Source organism: Ochlerotatus camptorhynchus, unplaced genomic scaffold, assembly GCF_037179485.1.
Source record: "Ochlerotatus camptorhynchus isolate MF236.1 unplaced genomic scaffold, CSIRO-AGI_Acam_v1.1 ptg000404l, whole genome shotgun sequence".
Taxonomy (NCBI): domain Eukaryota; kingdom Metazoa; phylum Arthropoda; class Insecta; order Diptera; family Culicidae; genus Ochlerotatus; species Ochlerotatus camptorhynchus.
Genome location: NW_027040890.1, coordinates 2,623,929 through 2,642,954, shown reverse-complemented (window position 1 = coordinate 2,642,954; position 19,026 = coordinate 2,623,929). Strand labels below are relative to the sequence as shown.

Below are 19,026 nucleotides of genomic sequence, written 5' to 3'. Positions count from 1 at the left end.
AGTTGAGAGGCTAGAGCTCTCTTAACCCCACTGTCAATGGAAGCTAGAGGACGGTGAATAGATCAGCCAAATTTGATAGTGTTAAACGTTTCGATGTTTTATTGCTGGGCTTGGGTGTTGTGCAATTTTAAGTACAATGTTTGAATATGATTATGTCTGGGATGTTGCGAAACTGGGTGAAGCTGTTATTTGGTTGAAGTGGACGTGGGATTCGCAGCCTTAACCTAATTTCAAATTAAACGAAGGAAATCGTTTTTGCGTTTATTGGCCATCAGATATCGCGACATGTATCGGAAATTAGCTTAGACTGACAGCACATATCAAATGGTTGCTACTACGTGATTGATCAGAACCAGTGAAATTGCTCAATGAATAAACTGAATGGGGTTGAGAGTGATCTTCCATTTTCATTGTACAAGTTTCAGTGACTCCAAATTTTAAAGATCAATATCGGCACCGGCCACGTCCCTGCAATCAGGTTGAAGTGGGGAAAGAATATTAGAGCGATCTTTGTTGTTTTGGGGACCGTGTTTACCTCTGCGTCCCCACAAAGGTCACAGGACGGATATTTTCTTAGTTTGTTGGGCTTGTTGGATCAGGATTCACCTTGATAAGTGATGCGATTGTAGTTTCTGATATTAACGCGAATAAGTCTTGCTATCTTTGGAACGGCTGGAAGACAAATGAGTCGACCCTTCCAATTCAGTAATGTAAAAGGACTTGGGTTTTAACCCACGGTCTTCTGCTCAGTAAGCAAAAAAGGCCGCTCTAAGGCTACCGTGCCCCTGACATCACAACAAGCTACGACCGACGATTTTTCAAGTCCAGATGAAATGAGTTATACCAATGAAATTACGTTCCTAAAAACAGTAAATCATATTTTTCAAGTTTGCATCAGGGAAGATTTATTAAATACTTTGGAGGCAACGTTCACAAGGACATCAAATTTACTCAAGAAGAAGAGAGCGAGACGGCAAACTCACCTTCTTAGATCTTCTCATCATCAGGGAGACGTCTTCGTTCAATTTCGAAATCTATAGGAAACCAACAAACACAAAGAGAGTAATACCAAGCACTTCAAACCATTCCCACCAGCACAAAATGGCCGCTTTTCACCAGATGGTCCACAGGATGCAAACTCTTGCTCTTAGCGATACAGGCAAATCAAAGAGAATTGGTCACATTTTTGAAAACGCTAGACTTAATGGGTACCAAGAAAAAACAATTCAAGCAGTAATCGACAAAAGAACAAGGGATCACTTTAGGCGTATTTCGACAACTCTTACACCAGTAACTGAGGGTTTAAAACGACAAAAACATTTGGTAATTGATTTTGAAGTTCAGAAGTTTTGGCCTAGATTTAGTTATCAGCAGCAGGACAAATCAGCTGAAGTCACTGTTAGGATAAACAAAAGATGCAATAAATGTATTAGGAAAAGCCGGAGTCTACAATTTCTCTTGTCCAGATTGCAATAAAATCTACATTGGTCAGACGAAAAGGACTTTGGAAACAAGGTTTGAGGAACACATCGCAGAGGTAAAAAAGTCTAACAAAAAGATCGATAAAGGACTTCATTATGAATTTTAAATCCAAGGTTGCAGAACATATATTTACAAAGGGGCACAATTTGACAAAGAATAACATTAATATCCTGCGGAGTGTAAATTCAAAGGAAATAAACCAACACACTCAAAGCTCTTCATAAAGGAATTTATTGAAATGTAATTTTAAGTTTCATGAAATAAAATTAAGTTTATTTCAATATCAAACCGTTTTTGATTTTCTGAGTCACCATATAAAAGTCACTATTGGTTAATTATTTACTATTTAAACATTATTATTTGGTCACCATTTCCATATTTTTAGTCACTAAAGTCACTAAAGTAGAAAACTAAACAAACAAAATCTTTGTATTACATTAGGTAATGAAAATGTTCAAAAATGTGAAAATGTAAGAGATTTAGGTGTTATTCTAGATTCTAAATTGACATTTGTGGACCATTATAACACAATAATACATAGAGCAGGCAATATGCTTAATTTTATAAAACGTTTCGGTCTCCACTTTAAAGATCCTTATACAATTAAATCACTTTACGTTGCTTATGTGAGGTCAATTTTAGAATATTGTAGCGTTGTTTGGTCACCCTATATGAAAAAGCATGAAGAACGAATAGAGTCAATCCAAAAGCAATTTTTATTATATGCATTACGTAAGTTAGGTTGGACGGCTTTTCCTCTCCCGTCATATGAAGCACGTTGCTTGCTGATCAGCATTCAAACATTGAAAGAACGTCGGGATTACGCAAAGATTTCTTTATTGAACAATATCATTTCGCAACGCATTGACTCAGCTGATCTATTGTCAAGGTTAAATTTGTATGCACCTTCCCGACAATTACGCAATCGACAGTTGTTCGCAGTAGATCGCCATCGGACCAATTACGCTAAATTTGGACCGGTAAATCAGATGATGACTGTTTATAATCATCATTGTGAAATGATTGACCTAAATATGCCGTCAACAGAATTAAAAATATATTTCAGAACCCTGCGAAGTCATAGAACATAAGTCTTAATGTTAATATGTAGTCTACGATTTGATTGATTGACGAATAAATAAATAAATAGAAATAGATAAATATTATATCACATCAGCACTACCAGCCATGGTTTAAGAAAGCTCTCAAGTAACAACTGTGGAAGTGCTCAAAGAACACTAAGTTTAGTTAACACTAACGGAAGCTTGACATAGGACCGCTAGTGGACGGAACAAATATGTTGATCATTTAGTTCTTAACTCTTTCCGTTTTTAAATTGGTGGCCCTAAAAAGGGCCGGTTGTTTTTCAAATGGTGGTCACACCAGTGCAAGTGGATACCGACCGGATGATGGTGGCCTAGTCATGCTTGCCTATTGCGGGAAGCCTTTCCTTCCGGTCGATGTGGGTGCTCTCGTCGTCGTCTGGTCGTCTTCGTATTAGTGCGATGCGTTCCACTCATATGTGTCGTGCCTGACGCTTGACCGTCCGCTGCTGGAAAGCATATGACGAAGAAAACGATTTGACAAGCGTTTTTATTATTCCTCCCTTCCTTTCATTGGTCAAATGGTGAGCGACAAACCGAGCATTGAGCTCGCTCTAGAATTGGGCGATCTTGAATCGATCTTTGAAAGATCGATCTTTTTCATCCCGATTTCATATTTTTCGGATCGATTCTTTGTCCATGAATGATCTTTAAAAAATATGTGTTTAATTTTTTAAGTGCATTTACACAAAAAAATACGATTTACTCTCACCACAGACTGCGTAGTAAATTTTACGAACATAAAACTAATAGAATTCCACACATTTTTATTGACGAATTTCCATGTAAAATTCCACATGATTTTTATGTGACCACTCATTAACAGAATCCATCCAGAATCACACATGAAATTTATGAGTCAAAGGAATCCGGATCAAAGTAAAGAATTTATTGGGGTACTAACGTAAACAAGCAATTCTAGATAGAGCTGGAATTAGGGCCTAACAGCTTTGTAAACAATGACTTCTCTCGATGGTTTCTAGGAATTCAAAGCACGCCCACTCAAACTAATATAACCATCGGGTAGGGGAAGACTTCCCCTACCTGATGGCGATGTTGATTTGCGTGGGCGATCTTTGACTTTCTAGAAATCATGGAGAGAAGTCATTGTTTACAAAGCTGTTAGGCCCTAATTCCAGCTCTATCTAGAATTGTAAAAAAATCAAAAGATCGATCTGAAAAGCTCGATTCTTTGATACCGATTTCATCTATGAATCGATTCTTGCTCTGAAGATCGCCCAATCCTTGCTCGCTCATGTGAGCATGCGCAATGTGTCGTTTGCTCGATGTGCGCTTTATCGTTGCGTCCGTGTTTGGGATTTTTCCTTGCATGCCTGAATTTTGATTTGTTTTAACGGACCCCCAGTATAGAAATTAAAGACGTAGTCCTACGTCAAAAAAGGCATCATATAATGGCAAAGCCGTTGCCTAATACATTCAGCGTAGATATAATCAGCTCAAGACAATCCATCATAAGGAATTTATTTATTTGACAAGCTTATTTTCCTTGCCAAATAAATCTAGTCACTTACTTCTAATCAGCTCGAACCACCTTTAAGCTGAAAGCCTCTTTAATAAAGAGAACTACCTACCTATCTAGAAACTTCCAGAGTCCATTGCATTCCGGTACTTGTGAAATCGTTCTTTTTTCCTTTCTGATCATTCTGGAACGATTGAGAAATTCCCCCTTCGTGTTGTCTACGCGTAACTATGAAGAAAATAACAACAACAGCAACACGTTTCCCAGCAGGATGCGAGGGAAGCAGGATAACAGATATAAATACGACCCAAATATGGCGCACCATTCTAGTATTGATTTAACTGTCGAAAGAGACATGCTGAGATGTTTACACCGAACTTAATACATTAGTGAAATCATAATCGTCGAGTGATATGTGAAGCTGTAGCAAATGTGCACATTGTCATAATATCGACAATATTATTTTGAATAATATTGGAATAATTACAATCGGATTCTCTATTTGGCACTGCTATTTTCTCAACCATGATGCTAGCACGCGGTACAGTATGAACAGATTTCTTTAATAAGAAAGCAGCATTAGACACAGTAATGTGTTTTCTAAATTTGACAGTCAGTTACGGTTAAATTCTTGCTTTTTTTTCTATTCGGTTAATGACTTTTAGTTATGCTGATTACATGTCTTTTTTCGAACCGATAAAATCAAACACACAATATGAAAAACCGTTGCTGATGTTTTTCCTTGTTATTCCTGGTGTACTTGTCGAAGATGTGCATACTGTAGTGCTGCTGTTATCAGGCATGGAAAATCATTTGCATTCATTTCATACATTCATTTACATTCATTTGCCTCTAACTTTTTTCATCAACAGCATTACGCAAAATGATTTATAGAACTTTTGTAGGTTTTGTTATTAGCTACAACTTTTGTTCATAACTCAAATCTGTATCTCTTATGCATCACGAACTAGAGCGGGCAGAACTTGTTACTGTTTTTCAGTGAATGTAAAATACATTCACTGAAAAACAGTAGTGGCTTCTGTTCGCTCTGGTTCGTCATGCATAAGAGAAACGGATTTGAGTAGTTAACAAAAATTGTAGCTAATAACAAAACCTACAAAAGCTCTATACATCATTTTGCGGAATGCTGTTGAAGAAAAAAGTTAGAGGCAAATGAATGTAAATGAATGCACGAAATGAATGCAAATGATTTTCCATGCCTGGCTGTTATTACACTTTCATTGATTGTGACCTACTTTGAGAAGTTGCACAAAACTCGAGTCCCATCAAAATTGTAAAACAGCTCGTGTAAAACAATGGCTGGCCATCAAATGTCGACATAGCGAAAAAATTAGTAAAACAAACGCAAAAGTCCAATCATATCCTAAAACCTCGAAATATCTTCACAACATCAAAATGGTACAATAGTAACTTGAAACGCAAAAAAACGGCCAAAGTCATCTTGAAAAGCCAAACATACAAACGTCAAGCCCTAAAAACGCCCAAATTTACATTGGGGCTTGGACTTCAAGCAATTTTGGTGGTTCCAATCAATGTAGGCGAATTTAGGATATTTTTACGTTTTACCTTTGTTACCCAGTTGAGTAACTAAAGGTTTAAAAATTGGAATCAACCCCGCATAAATGCGAACCATTGATTGACCGTAACTTTAACTGAAATGGTTATGGAAATTAACATGAACGTTTGTGTGATAAAGTTTTAACCTTATGAATTATGTTTTTTTTTAGAAATAAACCTTACAAATAATGGGCTGATAAGAACCATTACCATTCAAAATAGTTGTTTTCTCTATACATTTTCGAATGGTTTGAGGATTTTAATGATAATGGTTATGGTAGTCAGTATGGTCCATTGATGGTTTTGTAACATCGATCAACTTTATGTGGAATATATTGCGAATAGGTTGCCTGTAAATTTATGATTATCGATTCACGATATATTCCACGTAAAGTTGAACGACAATACAAAACCATCCATAGACCTTACTGGCTAACATAACCATTATCATTATAATTCTTAAACCATAAGTAAAAAGTTTCTAATTTAGTTTTCTTTCCAGAAATGTATGGAGAAAACAACTATTTTGAATGGTTATGGTTCTTAACAACCAATTATTTGTAAGGTTCATTTCCAAAAAAAAAAACCAGAATACATGAGGTTAAAACATTACCACACAAACGTTATAAACATTTATTGTAAGGATTACGGCTTTTCAGTCTAACGGATAATCAAAACGCTACTATGTTTTATGTCCGACGTTTCGGCCTTCTTCAGGGGATCTACAAGTTTTATTTACAATTAATACATTGAACATTTAGCATTGTAACTCTAACATTATTTTTTACACAAAGACTCACATAAAGTTGTACCGTTTTTCGTTCAGCGTCTGAAGCTTCACGATCGGTTGTCATAGCTTTTTTTCTCGGTTCTCTTCCAAGATATCTGCAAACGTTAGAGTTAATTTTTTGAAAGCTTAAAATACCTACAGCTTTTACCGCATTGGAGAGATAGATGCGTTGGTGGATATTCTGTGTTGTTTTCTTGCTACCTGGTTTTTTTTTTATATTACCACCTACTATGACACCAAAATGGACTCTGACATACATCGATACATGGTATAATACAGGAGAGCAAAATCGAGAGAGAGATACTATTTCTTATTCACTATTGTTGCTTGGGTATTGGTTTGTAAAAATGGGATAATCGTTGTTGGTGATGGGCTTCATTGGTTGTTGTGATGTTGTGAAACTGGAGATAGGGTGGCCCACAAACCGGACCTACCTTTGAGACCAGTAGTACCGAACATAACTAGCCCCACATACGAAATTTCCAAATTCGTCAGCAACATCCTACAATCCGCCATACACAGTGAGTACAACATTCGAGACTCGTTCACGTTTGCGACAGAAATCCGACAGATGAGAATCCCGGAGAATCACATTATTGTTTCGTTTGATGTTGTGTCTCTCTTTACAAATGTACCCAAGGACCTGGTGGTACAAGCGATTAAAGAAGAGTGGTCTGAAATAAAGAAACATGCCAGGATCAACATATATCTGTTCCTGGAAATTGTGACATTCTGCCTGGACAACAGTTTTTTCATGTTCCGGTCTCAATACTATGCACAGAAATTCGGTACAGCCATGGGGAGCCCACTGTCGCCAATCCTGGCTGATATGGTGCTCAACAAATTGTTAGTGACAGTGATTCAAAATCTAGGATTTCCAATCCCATTCCTAAGGAAATATGTGGACGCCTTCTTCTTGGTTCTACCACAGAAAAAAGTTCAGTCTACACTGGATGCCTTCAACAACTACAATGTACATCTTCAGTTCACTGTAGAAGAAGAAAACAACAGACGGCTGCCCTTCTTGGACATGACCGTTACAAGAGAAATGGACCAATCGCTATCAACTGAATGGTACAGCAAACCGATAGCCTCAGGGAGATTACTCAACTACTACTCTCTACATCCGATGCAGCAAAAGGTCAACGTAATCATGAACTTTACGAAACGTGTTAAGAAACTAACATCGAGCCCGGATAACCAACGAGTTAAGCAGATTGTGCACTTCCATCTTCGACGAAACGACTATCCCACAACACTGATCAATCGCATCGTCAACCGTGTTATCCTTACCAATGACACTAACAACATTGGAAACAACAGTGAACCACGAAATACTCAGGAGCAACCAACACAATATGTATCTCTCCCATACGTTCCGAATCTGAGCAATTCCATTATCAGATGTCTGCAAGAGGACTATCCGTCGATCAAAATTGCCAACAGCAATATACACACTGCCAAGATGCTATATACAAACGTGAAGGATCCAGTCGAGCCGTTGCTGCAAAATAACGTCATATACAACATTCCCTGTCGAAACTGTGAGGGATGCTATATAGGTATGACTACGAACAAGCTGAAAACCCGAATAAGTGGCCACAAGTCCAATGTAAACAAACTTGAAGGCCTACTAAATTCGGGTCACACATACAATGATCAAGCAATGATCGAGATAGGCAACAAAACAGCACTAATCGATCACTGTATAAAATACAAACACCGATTTGTACTGGACCAAGCCAAAATTATGGACAGATCCTTCATTGCGTCAAGATTACCAATGTTAGAATGCTTCCACATATACAATACACCACGTACCGTAAACTATAGGACAGATGTTGAAGGTATAAGTTCTATATATTCAGGAGTTCTGCGTACAATAATGTAGTCGAGCCACAAAACCAAAACGAATGTCCCACATCCACCACCACCGCCACCGCCTCCACCACCTCCAATTCCACCAGCTCCACTACCACATCCCTTTACCGCAGCCCCACCAGAGTCAACCCTATCTCCAGTTTCACAACATCACAACAACCAATGAAGCCCATCACCAACAACGATTATCCCATTTTTACAAACCAATACCCAAGCAACAATAGTGAATAAGAAATAGTATCTCTCTCTCGATTTTGCTCTCCTGTATTATACCATGTATCGATGTATGTCAGAGTCCATTTTGGTGTCATAGTAGGTGGTAATATAAAAAAAAAACCAGGTAGCAAGAAAACAACACAGAATATCCACCAACGCATCTATCTCTCCAATGCGGTAAAAGCTGTAGGTATTTTAAGCTTTCAAAAAACTAACTCCAACGTTTGCAGATATCTTGGAAGAGAACCGAGAAAAAAAGCTATGACAACCGATCGTGAAGCTTCAGACGCTGAACGAAAAACGGTACAACTTTATGTGAGTCTTTGTGTAAAAAATAATGTTAGAGTTACAATGCTAAATGTTCAATGTATTAATTGTAAATAAAACTTGTAGATCCCCTGAAGAAGGCCAAGTCCCAAGGCCGAAACGTCGGATCTAACCACGGGAGCGGAGCTCTAGGATCAGATTCATGAATTGACCACTTTTACGGATGTTCCGGATCTTCCGGTAGACCATCCCGTGGTCTCCAGTGTCCATATTCCACTCACAATTTCAAATTCATTCTGATAACATGTCTAATACTGATTTCGAAAAATCCGCTGAGCTCTAGGATCAGATTCATGAATTGACCACTTTTACGGATGTTCCGGATCTTCCGGTGGACCATCCCGTGGTCTCCAGTGTCCATATTCCAGTCACAACTCCGAATTCATTCTGATAAGATGTCTAGGAGTGATTTCGAAAAATCTGCTGAGCTCTAGGACCAGATTCATGAATTGACCACTTTTACGGATGTTCTGGATCTTCCGTTGGACCATCCCGTGGTCTCCAGTGTCCATATTCCAGTCACAACTTCGAATTCATTCTGATAAGATGTCTAGGAGTGGTTTCGAAAAAACCGCGGAGCTCTAGGATCAGATTTATGAATTGACCACTTTTACGGATGTTCCGGATCTTCCGGTGGACCATCCCGTGGTCTCCAGTATCCATATTCCAGTCACAATTTCGAATTCATTCTGATAAGATGTCTAGGAGTGGTTTCGAAAAAACCGCGGAGCTCTAGGATCAGATTCATGAATTGACCACTTTTACGGATGTTCCGGATCTTCCGGTGGACCATCCCGTGGTCCTCTGGGTTCATTTTCAGGTCACAACTCCGAATTCATTCTGATAAGACGTCTATGAGCGGTTTCGAAAAAACCGCGGAGCTCTAGGATTAGTTTCATGAATTGACCACTTTTACGGATGTTCCGGGTCTTCCGGAGGATCAGGCTCTTGACGTTCCGGATGCTAAATGTTCCCAAAAGGTGGCAAATATTCTGTTTAATAACTTTTCAGAAGACACCAGGAAGTTATCTCTTCAAATTACCCTACAATAAGAGTTTGTCCCCAATTAGCTCTAATCCCATATGCTACGTGTATTCGTTAATGCCGGTTCCTATAGTGCGGTCCCTATTAACCGTACTATAGGAATCTTGACTGTATATGCAAAGCTTCTAGCAAATCGGAGAAGGTCGAGTCAATTTATTTTTAATTTGGTTTTGCTATTTAGCGTGGATCTGGTCATCATTAAACAAATTGGCAAAGCAAGTGAAAGTGTCGCTGAAAGGGATTGAAAGCCATAATGAGGCTTCGTTTCAACTCGAAAGTTGACGTTACATTCATTGAAAGGGGTGAGCAAAGCATCGGCGAGAAAATCCACAGCCAGCTTTTCGTTCTAAGCAGAGCTGGTAAATGTCTTGGACATTATGTTGGGAAAAAATGTCACGACATTTTTCCCCCATACGTTTTTATAGCGACATTTTATTGGACAAAAATCTCGTTCTAATGGCGTTACTGGAGCAAACATATCGTCTACATACCGTCTCCACACTCGTCGGAAATATTTTTCCAAAGTCGTTCTTGAAAACGTTCGCTAGAGAGGCGAAATCATGCTATCCCCCTGAGCTTGTAGGATTTTCATCTGAAAGTGAACACATTCTGATTCATACACATATGTAGGGTAAATGATGGCTCCCGCAGTTATTGACTGTTTTCGGCAACCAAAATTGAATGATTAATTTTACTGAATTTTCTCACCAAAATACTTTGCTGAATGTATTTAAACCACTCCTTAGACTTTCAGTTTCAATCCCATTACATTTTTGCGACGCAATTGTTTTCTAACCATCCTACAAAATGTATGAAATTAGATCGGTCAAAATGAGATTTTCGATTTTTTATGTATTCCTTGGATTTTCGCTAACATGCTCTCACATACCGCATCGATACAACTAGATATGACCATCTCTATAGTGGAATTCCTGTATAAAGGAAGAGAGAAGGATTTTTAATTTCGATTTGATTCCACTACCTTAACTGCTTATCCTTGACAGCTACGCGTATTTCGTCTACAATGTGAAGACTTCTTCAGTGTTACATTGTAGACGAAATGCGCTCCTCTGTCAAAGATAAGCAATTAATGTAGTGGACTTAAATGAATACTACTAATCCTTCTCTCTTTCGTTTTAAAATAGTTTTGGGCAAATATATCGATTGGAATGGACCGAGCAGCAGATGACTGTAAACAAATAAACACTGCATATGTGTGCGTTACGATGAGAAAAAGCCGATAGAAGCACGGACGTTGCTAATATCGACTTCTCTGACGTTTGTGAATTGCATAAGTATTAGTGCAGAACTTTGGGTGAATCCGAAGGTTTTCTTGCACAAATACTTATAATTTACCCCAAGTTCTTCACTAATGCTTGTGCATTTCACAAACGTCAGAGAATTCTCTTAAGTCTATTGACTAGAATACGTAAATTACCCTACCTCAACCACTAGAAGGTAAGTCGCAATGTGATTGTGTGGCGCTCAATTACCTTTCAAATGTCGACGCAGGCTTCTTAAATCGTCGGTGGTTGGAACATCAAACGATACCAGGATCTCACCTCGTCTCAACTTAAACCCTTATTCAAGCTGCTCAATCAGATGTATAGATGTTTTCCCATTTTTTTTCCCATGGGTTACGGGATACTTCTTCATTTCATCCACCAAACAAGTTGCCATTTTCTCGGTTGGTGTGTCGTCGGGTTGGGACGTGAAATTTCCTCTCCCATCAGACGATCATCGCATTGAGCGGATCATTAAGCTTGCCATTCTTAAATTTGTACTCTTCGTACTGATCATGGCACGGACGCGTGAATCATAATCTTCCTTGTCCATAATCAAAACAGCGTTTCTCTTATCCGCACATTACGTGTTTTCAACAGGACGATTGTACATAATGTGTCGAAATTGGTGCGTTCGTGAAGTATGTATATAGTAGAATTTAGAATTGAATTGTAGAAGTTTAAGATCAAGATATCCAACTTAAAGCATTGACTGTTTTACTGTGTGTCACGTCAAATAGCCTCACGCTGTATAATATAGCATCAACAAATTTTCAATTCTGGGATTTCCACAGTGAAAATCAAACCGGCCATTGAAACCTGCAAATGATTGAATTTTTTTACGTTCCTGTAGAGCAATGCTGCAACTATCTGCAGATCAATGCAGGAAAAAGTGTCTTTTTTTTGTACAAAACACAACCCGAATCACGAGAGCGGTCGATTACTACCTTACCCACCGAAAGCAGGCAGTGTCAGCAAGTGCGCAGGGAAAGTGACGGAAGGTTGAACAAACGTGATTAAGTACGGCGAATTTCGGCGACCACCGACCCGCCATCAGCACACGCCGTTTCTTAGCTACACGGCGAATGAGAACGACTCAAATTTGAGTTTAGTTCACTCATAATCGCCAAAAGTGCAGGAACTCAGCGATGAGTAAAATTTGTCCCATGGTTTCCTGTGGAAAACCTAAAAAATCTGCCGGAAAATGAGGAAATTGACGAAAATTTTATTCAACTGAGTGAATCCAATCTTTACTTTTTCTCAAATTCGGGAATTTTTCCCTGGAAAAACCTGGGAAAACATGAGGCAAATTAAGTCATCGCTGAGTTCCTGCACTTTTGGCGATTATGAGTGAACTAAACTCAAATTTGAGTCGTTCTCATTCGCCGTGTAGTCAAGTTCGCCGGTCGGTCATAATGGAAAGTGAAACCAATTTATGCGCTAATCTTGTGCTTTTTTCCTGCATCGTCGTCAACGTCGTCGTCTGTATCTTTCTCTTGCACCGCGCTCATACATCTACTGTCATAAGCTAATTGCGCATAGTAATAAGTTTCATTTCTGTTTTTCTTCATTTCCTTCGTTACTCTGGCTTTGAAGGTGGCACTCATTGTATGTGTCTCCAATTAAATGGCCACTTGTCGTCTCGTCGCGTGAATTACCTACACCCGTCGTCGGAGCTTTTCGCTGGGAAACGACCATGTTTCGTCCACAGCTCAACCCGTCCCAGAACATTCGGGAGAAGATGAGACTCTTCGAGCAAGGTTTGGGTCAATGTCCTTTTGCCTAGGGTTTTACGTATGCTTGATTACAATTTTCCCTAGTAAGAAAGGTAAAAACGAAACCACACACTGCTTAGATTAGAACCCCGCTAATCGCCTACGTTTCAGCTCACGTTTTTGCCGACCAGACACGAACATCGTTAATCAAATCAGCGCACACTTGTTTAGCTGTTTGAGTAGTATTTTGATTCCCTTTTATCGCTACATACATATCTAGTTAAGTTGTTTTTCCATCGTCCACAGCAAATGTTGCTTCTATCCATATTTAGTATCGTTGAAAAAAAAAAAAAACTGACACGTGAGATCTAATCAACGCCGTTCGTTTGTTTTTGTTTCGTTTTTCTTTCGATTCAGATGCGAGCTTAGACAGCTCCAACTATCATCATAGAAGAAGATACTCGGATAACAACAACACATCGTACTGTGGTGTTAAAAGTAGCACTGGTTGTGGTGGTGGTGGTGGTCAGTACCAGAACCAAAATCAGGAACCGGAAAGTGACGACGGAACGAACCCTAGAATGATGCCCCCGATTAACCATTCCAGCACGCAGGGAGTCATGACCGACTCGCAGGGACTCATCGTACCGAAGAAGCTGGCCAACCCCTGCGTCGATTCGACGGACCGACAGAACCTGCATCGGGAGCTCATGTTCAACCAGAAAATGTGAGTATTTTTTTAAGAATCATAAATAATCCATCAAAAGAATGGAAGCAGAGTTCAAGACCGAGTTTTGAGTTTTTAGGAACCTGTCAAGAATTTGTTTGATATGTATTATAAATGAGATTCTGGAAATTTACTTCTTAAAACCCGGGAGATCATGTTGGAATGGTGAGATATGCAGTATTACTTGGAATTCCTTCAATTTTCTATGACAAGACCACCAAGTCATGATGGGTTCTTATTTGGAACATGTCTCAGAAAAATAAATCACAATTTTAAATCTCAAAACTGGGTTACTATTTTCAAGTCATTAGTGACTGAGTCACTTTTTTAACCCAAAAGTCACTAAAGTTACTATTTCTTAAAATTTAGTCACAAGGTTTTTTACGACCAATAATGTTGAGAGTAAAGAATTTGCCTTTTAAAGTCCGACAAACATGAGTCGGGAACATACCAGAACTGTCCAATGGGTGTTGATGAAATCACTGATTAATTTCAACTCCGTGATCGAGACATTCAAGTCCGTTATCTTCAAAATTTGTCCAGACCAGATTATAAAATTTCTTTTTATTTCCCTTACTTGTGATCTTGAAATATTCCTAGACAATTTCATCACAATTTTCCAAATATCCTAGCTTTTTAAATTCGTGATTTTGAAAGTTTTCCAAGCCTTACACACCAAATTTCTTGAATCTTGTTCGGTACTTTTTTGCTGGATTCGTCCTGTAAAATATAATTTTTACCGAAAGCTTTGTAAAATGTATTGTTTTACCATTATTCCGCAACCAAAACTGCTGATTTTTCGTAATTTATAGAAATTTACCGAAAACTGTAAATCAAAATAACTGATCGAAATTGTAAATGGCTGCAATTCCGTAATACTGTGAACATTGTGACGAATATACTGTAAACATATTCTTTGCGTTAGCGTTAGCGTTGTTATGATATACTTCGTAGATTGGATACTAGCGACACTCACGTCTCTTCTGAAATTCTCAGTTAGACTACTTTCAGGAATAATGCTGGGGAGTAAACATTGGTTCCAATCTAAATAAGAGTAACAGAAGCATGACTGTCGCTATTCTCGGCCACTCCCATCTTTACCATAACTAGGGATATGGAAGGAAATGTTGATGTAGTACTTACTTAACGAGAGGCCACCGACTAAGCGACACCCTCATAAGTGCTACGGAGTTGGAGGGTTGGGTAGGGTATTCGGTTAGGACTCAAGTTGGCGATGCAACCAAAAGTATGTATTGTTTATTTGTTGTTTATTTAATCTCTCGATAGCTGGCTATCGAAAGAACATATTCATTTTGTTTAGTGATCATGCATTTTAAGCGTCATGACGGAGATCTTGGGATTAAACCCATGATTTTCTGCTCAGTAAGCAAAAACGATCCCTCCAGGGCCATCGAGCATCTCAGAACCATAACGAACAGATCCAAAAGCAAACTGGGCCAGGTCCTTAATTACTTTACAAACGGACGCACGATGAAAATACTTGTTTATAAATAATAAATGGTTTATGAGTCAAATTAATCGTCAGGTTTGTTGTTAGAAAGAAATAATGTATAATTCAATAAAATTCATGTTATTATTGATTCATTCAGGAAAATAAAATACAGTCAATTCGGCAAAAAATATGTCGAAATTTACCAAACGAGCATGAGCATGATTGACCGCCCACGGTTGCCAGATCAGCTGTAATTACACAGATAACCAATAGACGATACTTGGGACTAGCAATCATCCTCAATGTGTAAAAACTGGTGATCTCAAACTAGGCAATACCAGCGCCGGCCGTGCCCGGACACAGGTCAGGAAAGGAATGTATTGAAGTGACACTCGCTTTGATGGAAGCCGAGAACAGTAAGAGGGTTGGGATTGCAGCAGAGTTCGTTTTGGTAAACGATATGCTGAATTGATGTCCTAACGATCATATAACGCGAAGGAGTTTGGGATTGAACCCACGATATTCTGCTTAGTAAGCAAAAAAATTTGCCACTAGGCAAACGAGCTCCTTTGTATTCAAATTAACAAATAAAGCGATTAACGAATCTTGAATGTGGAGTGGCTTGAGATTAAACTCATGATGTTCTACTCAGTAAGCAAAAATGGTCGCTCTAAGGCCACCAAGCCCCTCATCACGATCGCGTTGTTATTGCAACCCTTCAAAACCGGCCCCGACAGTGACGTTGATGACGATGTTAAGTTTCACAAAACACACGATAATCACGCAATGTTACTATAAGCCTCCTTAATATGACAGGAACTGGGATTTATTCAAACTCAAACACGACGGCGGTGCCCGTTACACAAGAATAATCCTTTACGACCGATGATCTTTTAAACCTGGAGACAAAAAAAACTACGAAAAAGCGCTTATGCCTTCATTAAATTCTACATTTACGTAACGTTCGTTGTTTCGATTTGGTCTTTACGTAAGACGGGAACAGAATCCATAAAACTTTCAGCCTTACTTCACGCTTGACGATTTTACCAGCGTACAAATAATGCACATCAACTACTGTTTTCTCCTTCATATTTCACCGGACCGCCCCGATTATGCGTCAAACTACCGTAGATTTCGAAAAATGCTTAAGGAAAATTTTCATGTTCTAGATTTTTTTTTCAAAGACTAGAATTTCCAACAATTTTTTAAACTTAGTAGTAACATCGAGCAAAAATCATAGCACATAATTAAATCCATTAAATTGTGTTGTATTTTTTTTTTCGCTGGAATCATAAATTTCCAAGTCTATATTAAAAAACATCTATGTCCATGATCATTAGACTGATGCAAAATTTGCTCCACAGTGCTTAAAACGGTTTCAAATCAGGTCCTGATTAGCCTCCCAAAATTTAAACTCATTTGGTAAGAAACTGACTTGGCACAAACTATTCGAAGTTTATATGGAAATTACTATGGGAAAACCAAACTTTTTGTTCATTGTCTTCTACCTATTTTCCATATTGCTTTTTCGAAAATTTCTATAACTATTCTTACGGTAAATTTTCTAAGCTACAACTTTGCGGAATATCGTTTTTCTAGTAATGGTTTGTGTCAAGTCAGTTTCTTACTAAAGTAGTTCAAATTTTGGGAGGCTAAGGAAGACCCAATTTGGAACCGTTCAAGCACTGTGGAGCGAAAATTTCAAATTTTGCATCAGTCTGATGATCATAAAATGTTATTTACGTATCAGAAGCATTTGAATTTTTGTAGGACTGTGATCTTAACTTCTACATATTCAAAATATGAAAATTATTACAGGCCGCAAAGTTTCCTAATTTGTTTGTCTTAGAGATCTTCCAGCATGGAACAGTTCATCCCAGATTATTTTTTTCGAGATCGAGATATTAAGTCCTAGACGCATGCCAAATTTTCTATGTCCGCGATCATCGTTCCAGAATTGTCAAAGTTTGTCTAGCTCCGAGACTTTGAACATTTTTCTCTGTGCATCAATGTTTTGTTTTAATCACCAATTCGCGATCTGAATCTTAAAACATCTTAGTCAATTGTTAGTTTTCATAAATCGAGTCAGAAAAATGAGTACAGAATGAGGAAATGGACAATGCACTTGGTTATTGAATTAATACACTTATTATTATACAAATAATAATTTTTCGAGATCTAATTTATTGGATTCCTAAACCTTTACAGAACCTCAATTTACGAACCAAACTGGGGGTTCGTAAATCGAATTAGCTTGAGCTTGAGCTTGAGCTTGATTGACCGCCCACGGTTGCTACTCTGTTATTGCCAGATCAGCTGTAATTACACAGAGAACCAATAGACGATGCTTGGGACTAGCAATCATCCTCAATGTGTAAAAACTGGTGATCTTAAATTAGGCAATACCAGCGCCGGCCGCGCCCGAACACAGGTCAAGAAAGGAATGGGAAGGATTGTGTTGACATGACACTCGCTTTGATGGAAGCCGAGAACACCTCTGCACTTCCACGAGGAATCACTGGGATGTTGGATAAGAGGGTTGGGTTTGCAGCAGGGTTCGTTTTGGTAAACGATAAGCTGAATTGATGTCCTAACGATCATATAACGCGAAGGAGCTTGGGACTAAACCCACGGTCTTCTGCTCAGTAAGCAAAAACGTTTGCCACTAGGCAGACGAGCACCTTTTTAATCACCGAGTTGCTGTTATTACCATGTAGTCATGTTAACAAATAAAACGATTGACGAATCTTGATTGTGGATGGGCCTGAGATTAGACTCATGATGTTCTGCTCAGTAAGCAAAAACGGTTGCTCTAAGGCCACCGAGCCCCTCATATCACATAATACCGTTGCTCTAATTTTTGTATCCATTCAAACCCGGAACCAACGACAACAACGAGTTTCGCAAAATACACGATACACAAGCGATTTTACTATAACTGGGACCGCGTTTTTCTGCTCAGTAAGCAGGCCACTGTAACCGACGATCTTTCAAATCCGAAAACTAAAAACTACGAAAAAGTACTTAGGCCTTCATTAAGTTCCACTTTCACGCGACGTACAATGTTTCAATTTGCTCTTTACGTATTGTTCAGGCTAGGCCCTTTTCAAAATTTACGCGAGAAATACGCACAATCGTCACCTACCTCGCAAAACTGGTTCCAAATGACAACAAAGGCATTAGCAACGATGGATTGTTGAACTTTGCTGGCTCCGGTGGTGTAGTGCACAGCAAAAAAAATGTAATATCGATCAACGTAATTCAAGCTGATGTATGGAATAATGATGTAATTGTAATTTTGTAATTTATCAGCACACACCCTGGTCGACCATCTGCCGTTCAGCGTTTTCGGTTTTTGTTTCTGGATCTTTAGTTGCCTCTGTGATATACTTACTTGCGGCATACTATTTTGGGAGTGTATATGAGCGTGTACCATGTACGGTAGCTCATCTCTCATCGTGATGGTGGGACATAGTAGACAAATTAGAGAGAAAACAAGGAGGTATTAGTTATATGTAAACAAACAAAACAAAAGTTAGATAATGCGGCACTGTAACTACTACTATTCTAGAGGTATGATTCGTCATGTTTAACTCAATGTTTCAATTGAGGCAAACTATCTATCTTACAATTACAAAAGCAAACCTAAACTTACAATTATATGCAAATCCAAAATGAAACTTGACAAATCATCGTCAATTCCCTTATTCCAGGGCAGGGCCTGACGATTTGAATCTAATTTTGATCAGTGAACGGGCACCATATGGTACATTTTCTCACCATGAACCTATCATTTCCAGCCTATCTGAACTATTTAATAAATGGAAGCCATAACATGGGTTACGCTCTCCCTAAGCGGGCCCTCCGCATCCTGTCTCTGTCTTATCTCAAATACAAAATGCCAATGGTATGAATGTATCTATATATAACTTGGAAATGACGTACAA

The 19,026-nt window shown here is 38.6% G+C and overlaps 1 protein-coding gene across 3 annotated transcripts in view; it reads left to right on the top strand.

Moving 5' to 3' along the window:
• The window catches only part of LOC135710881 (protein FAM107B), a 263,826-nt gene that overhangs the window by 209,030 nt on the left and 35,770 nt on the right, over positions 1-19,026 (top strand). For 2 of the 3 annotated variants that reach the window (XM_065233591.1, XM_065233592.1), the window contains exons 4-5: positions 12,781-12,944; positions 13,317-13,626. In XM_065233591.1, the coding sequence (XP_065089663.1) occupies positions 12,881-12,944; positions 13,317-13,626 (374 nt within the window). In that variant the 5' untranslated portion in view covers positions 12,781-12,880. The remainder of the gene's footprint in view (positions 1-12,780; positions 12,945-13,316; positions 13,627-19,026) is intronic. The other variant, XM_065233593.1, reaches the window with a different exon arrangement.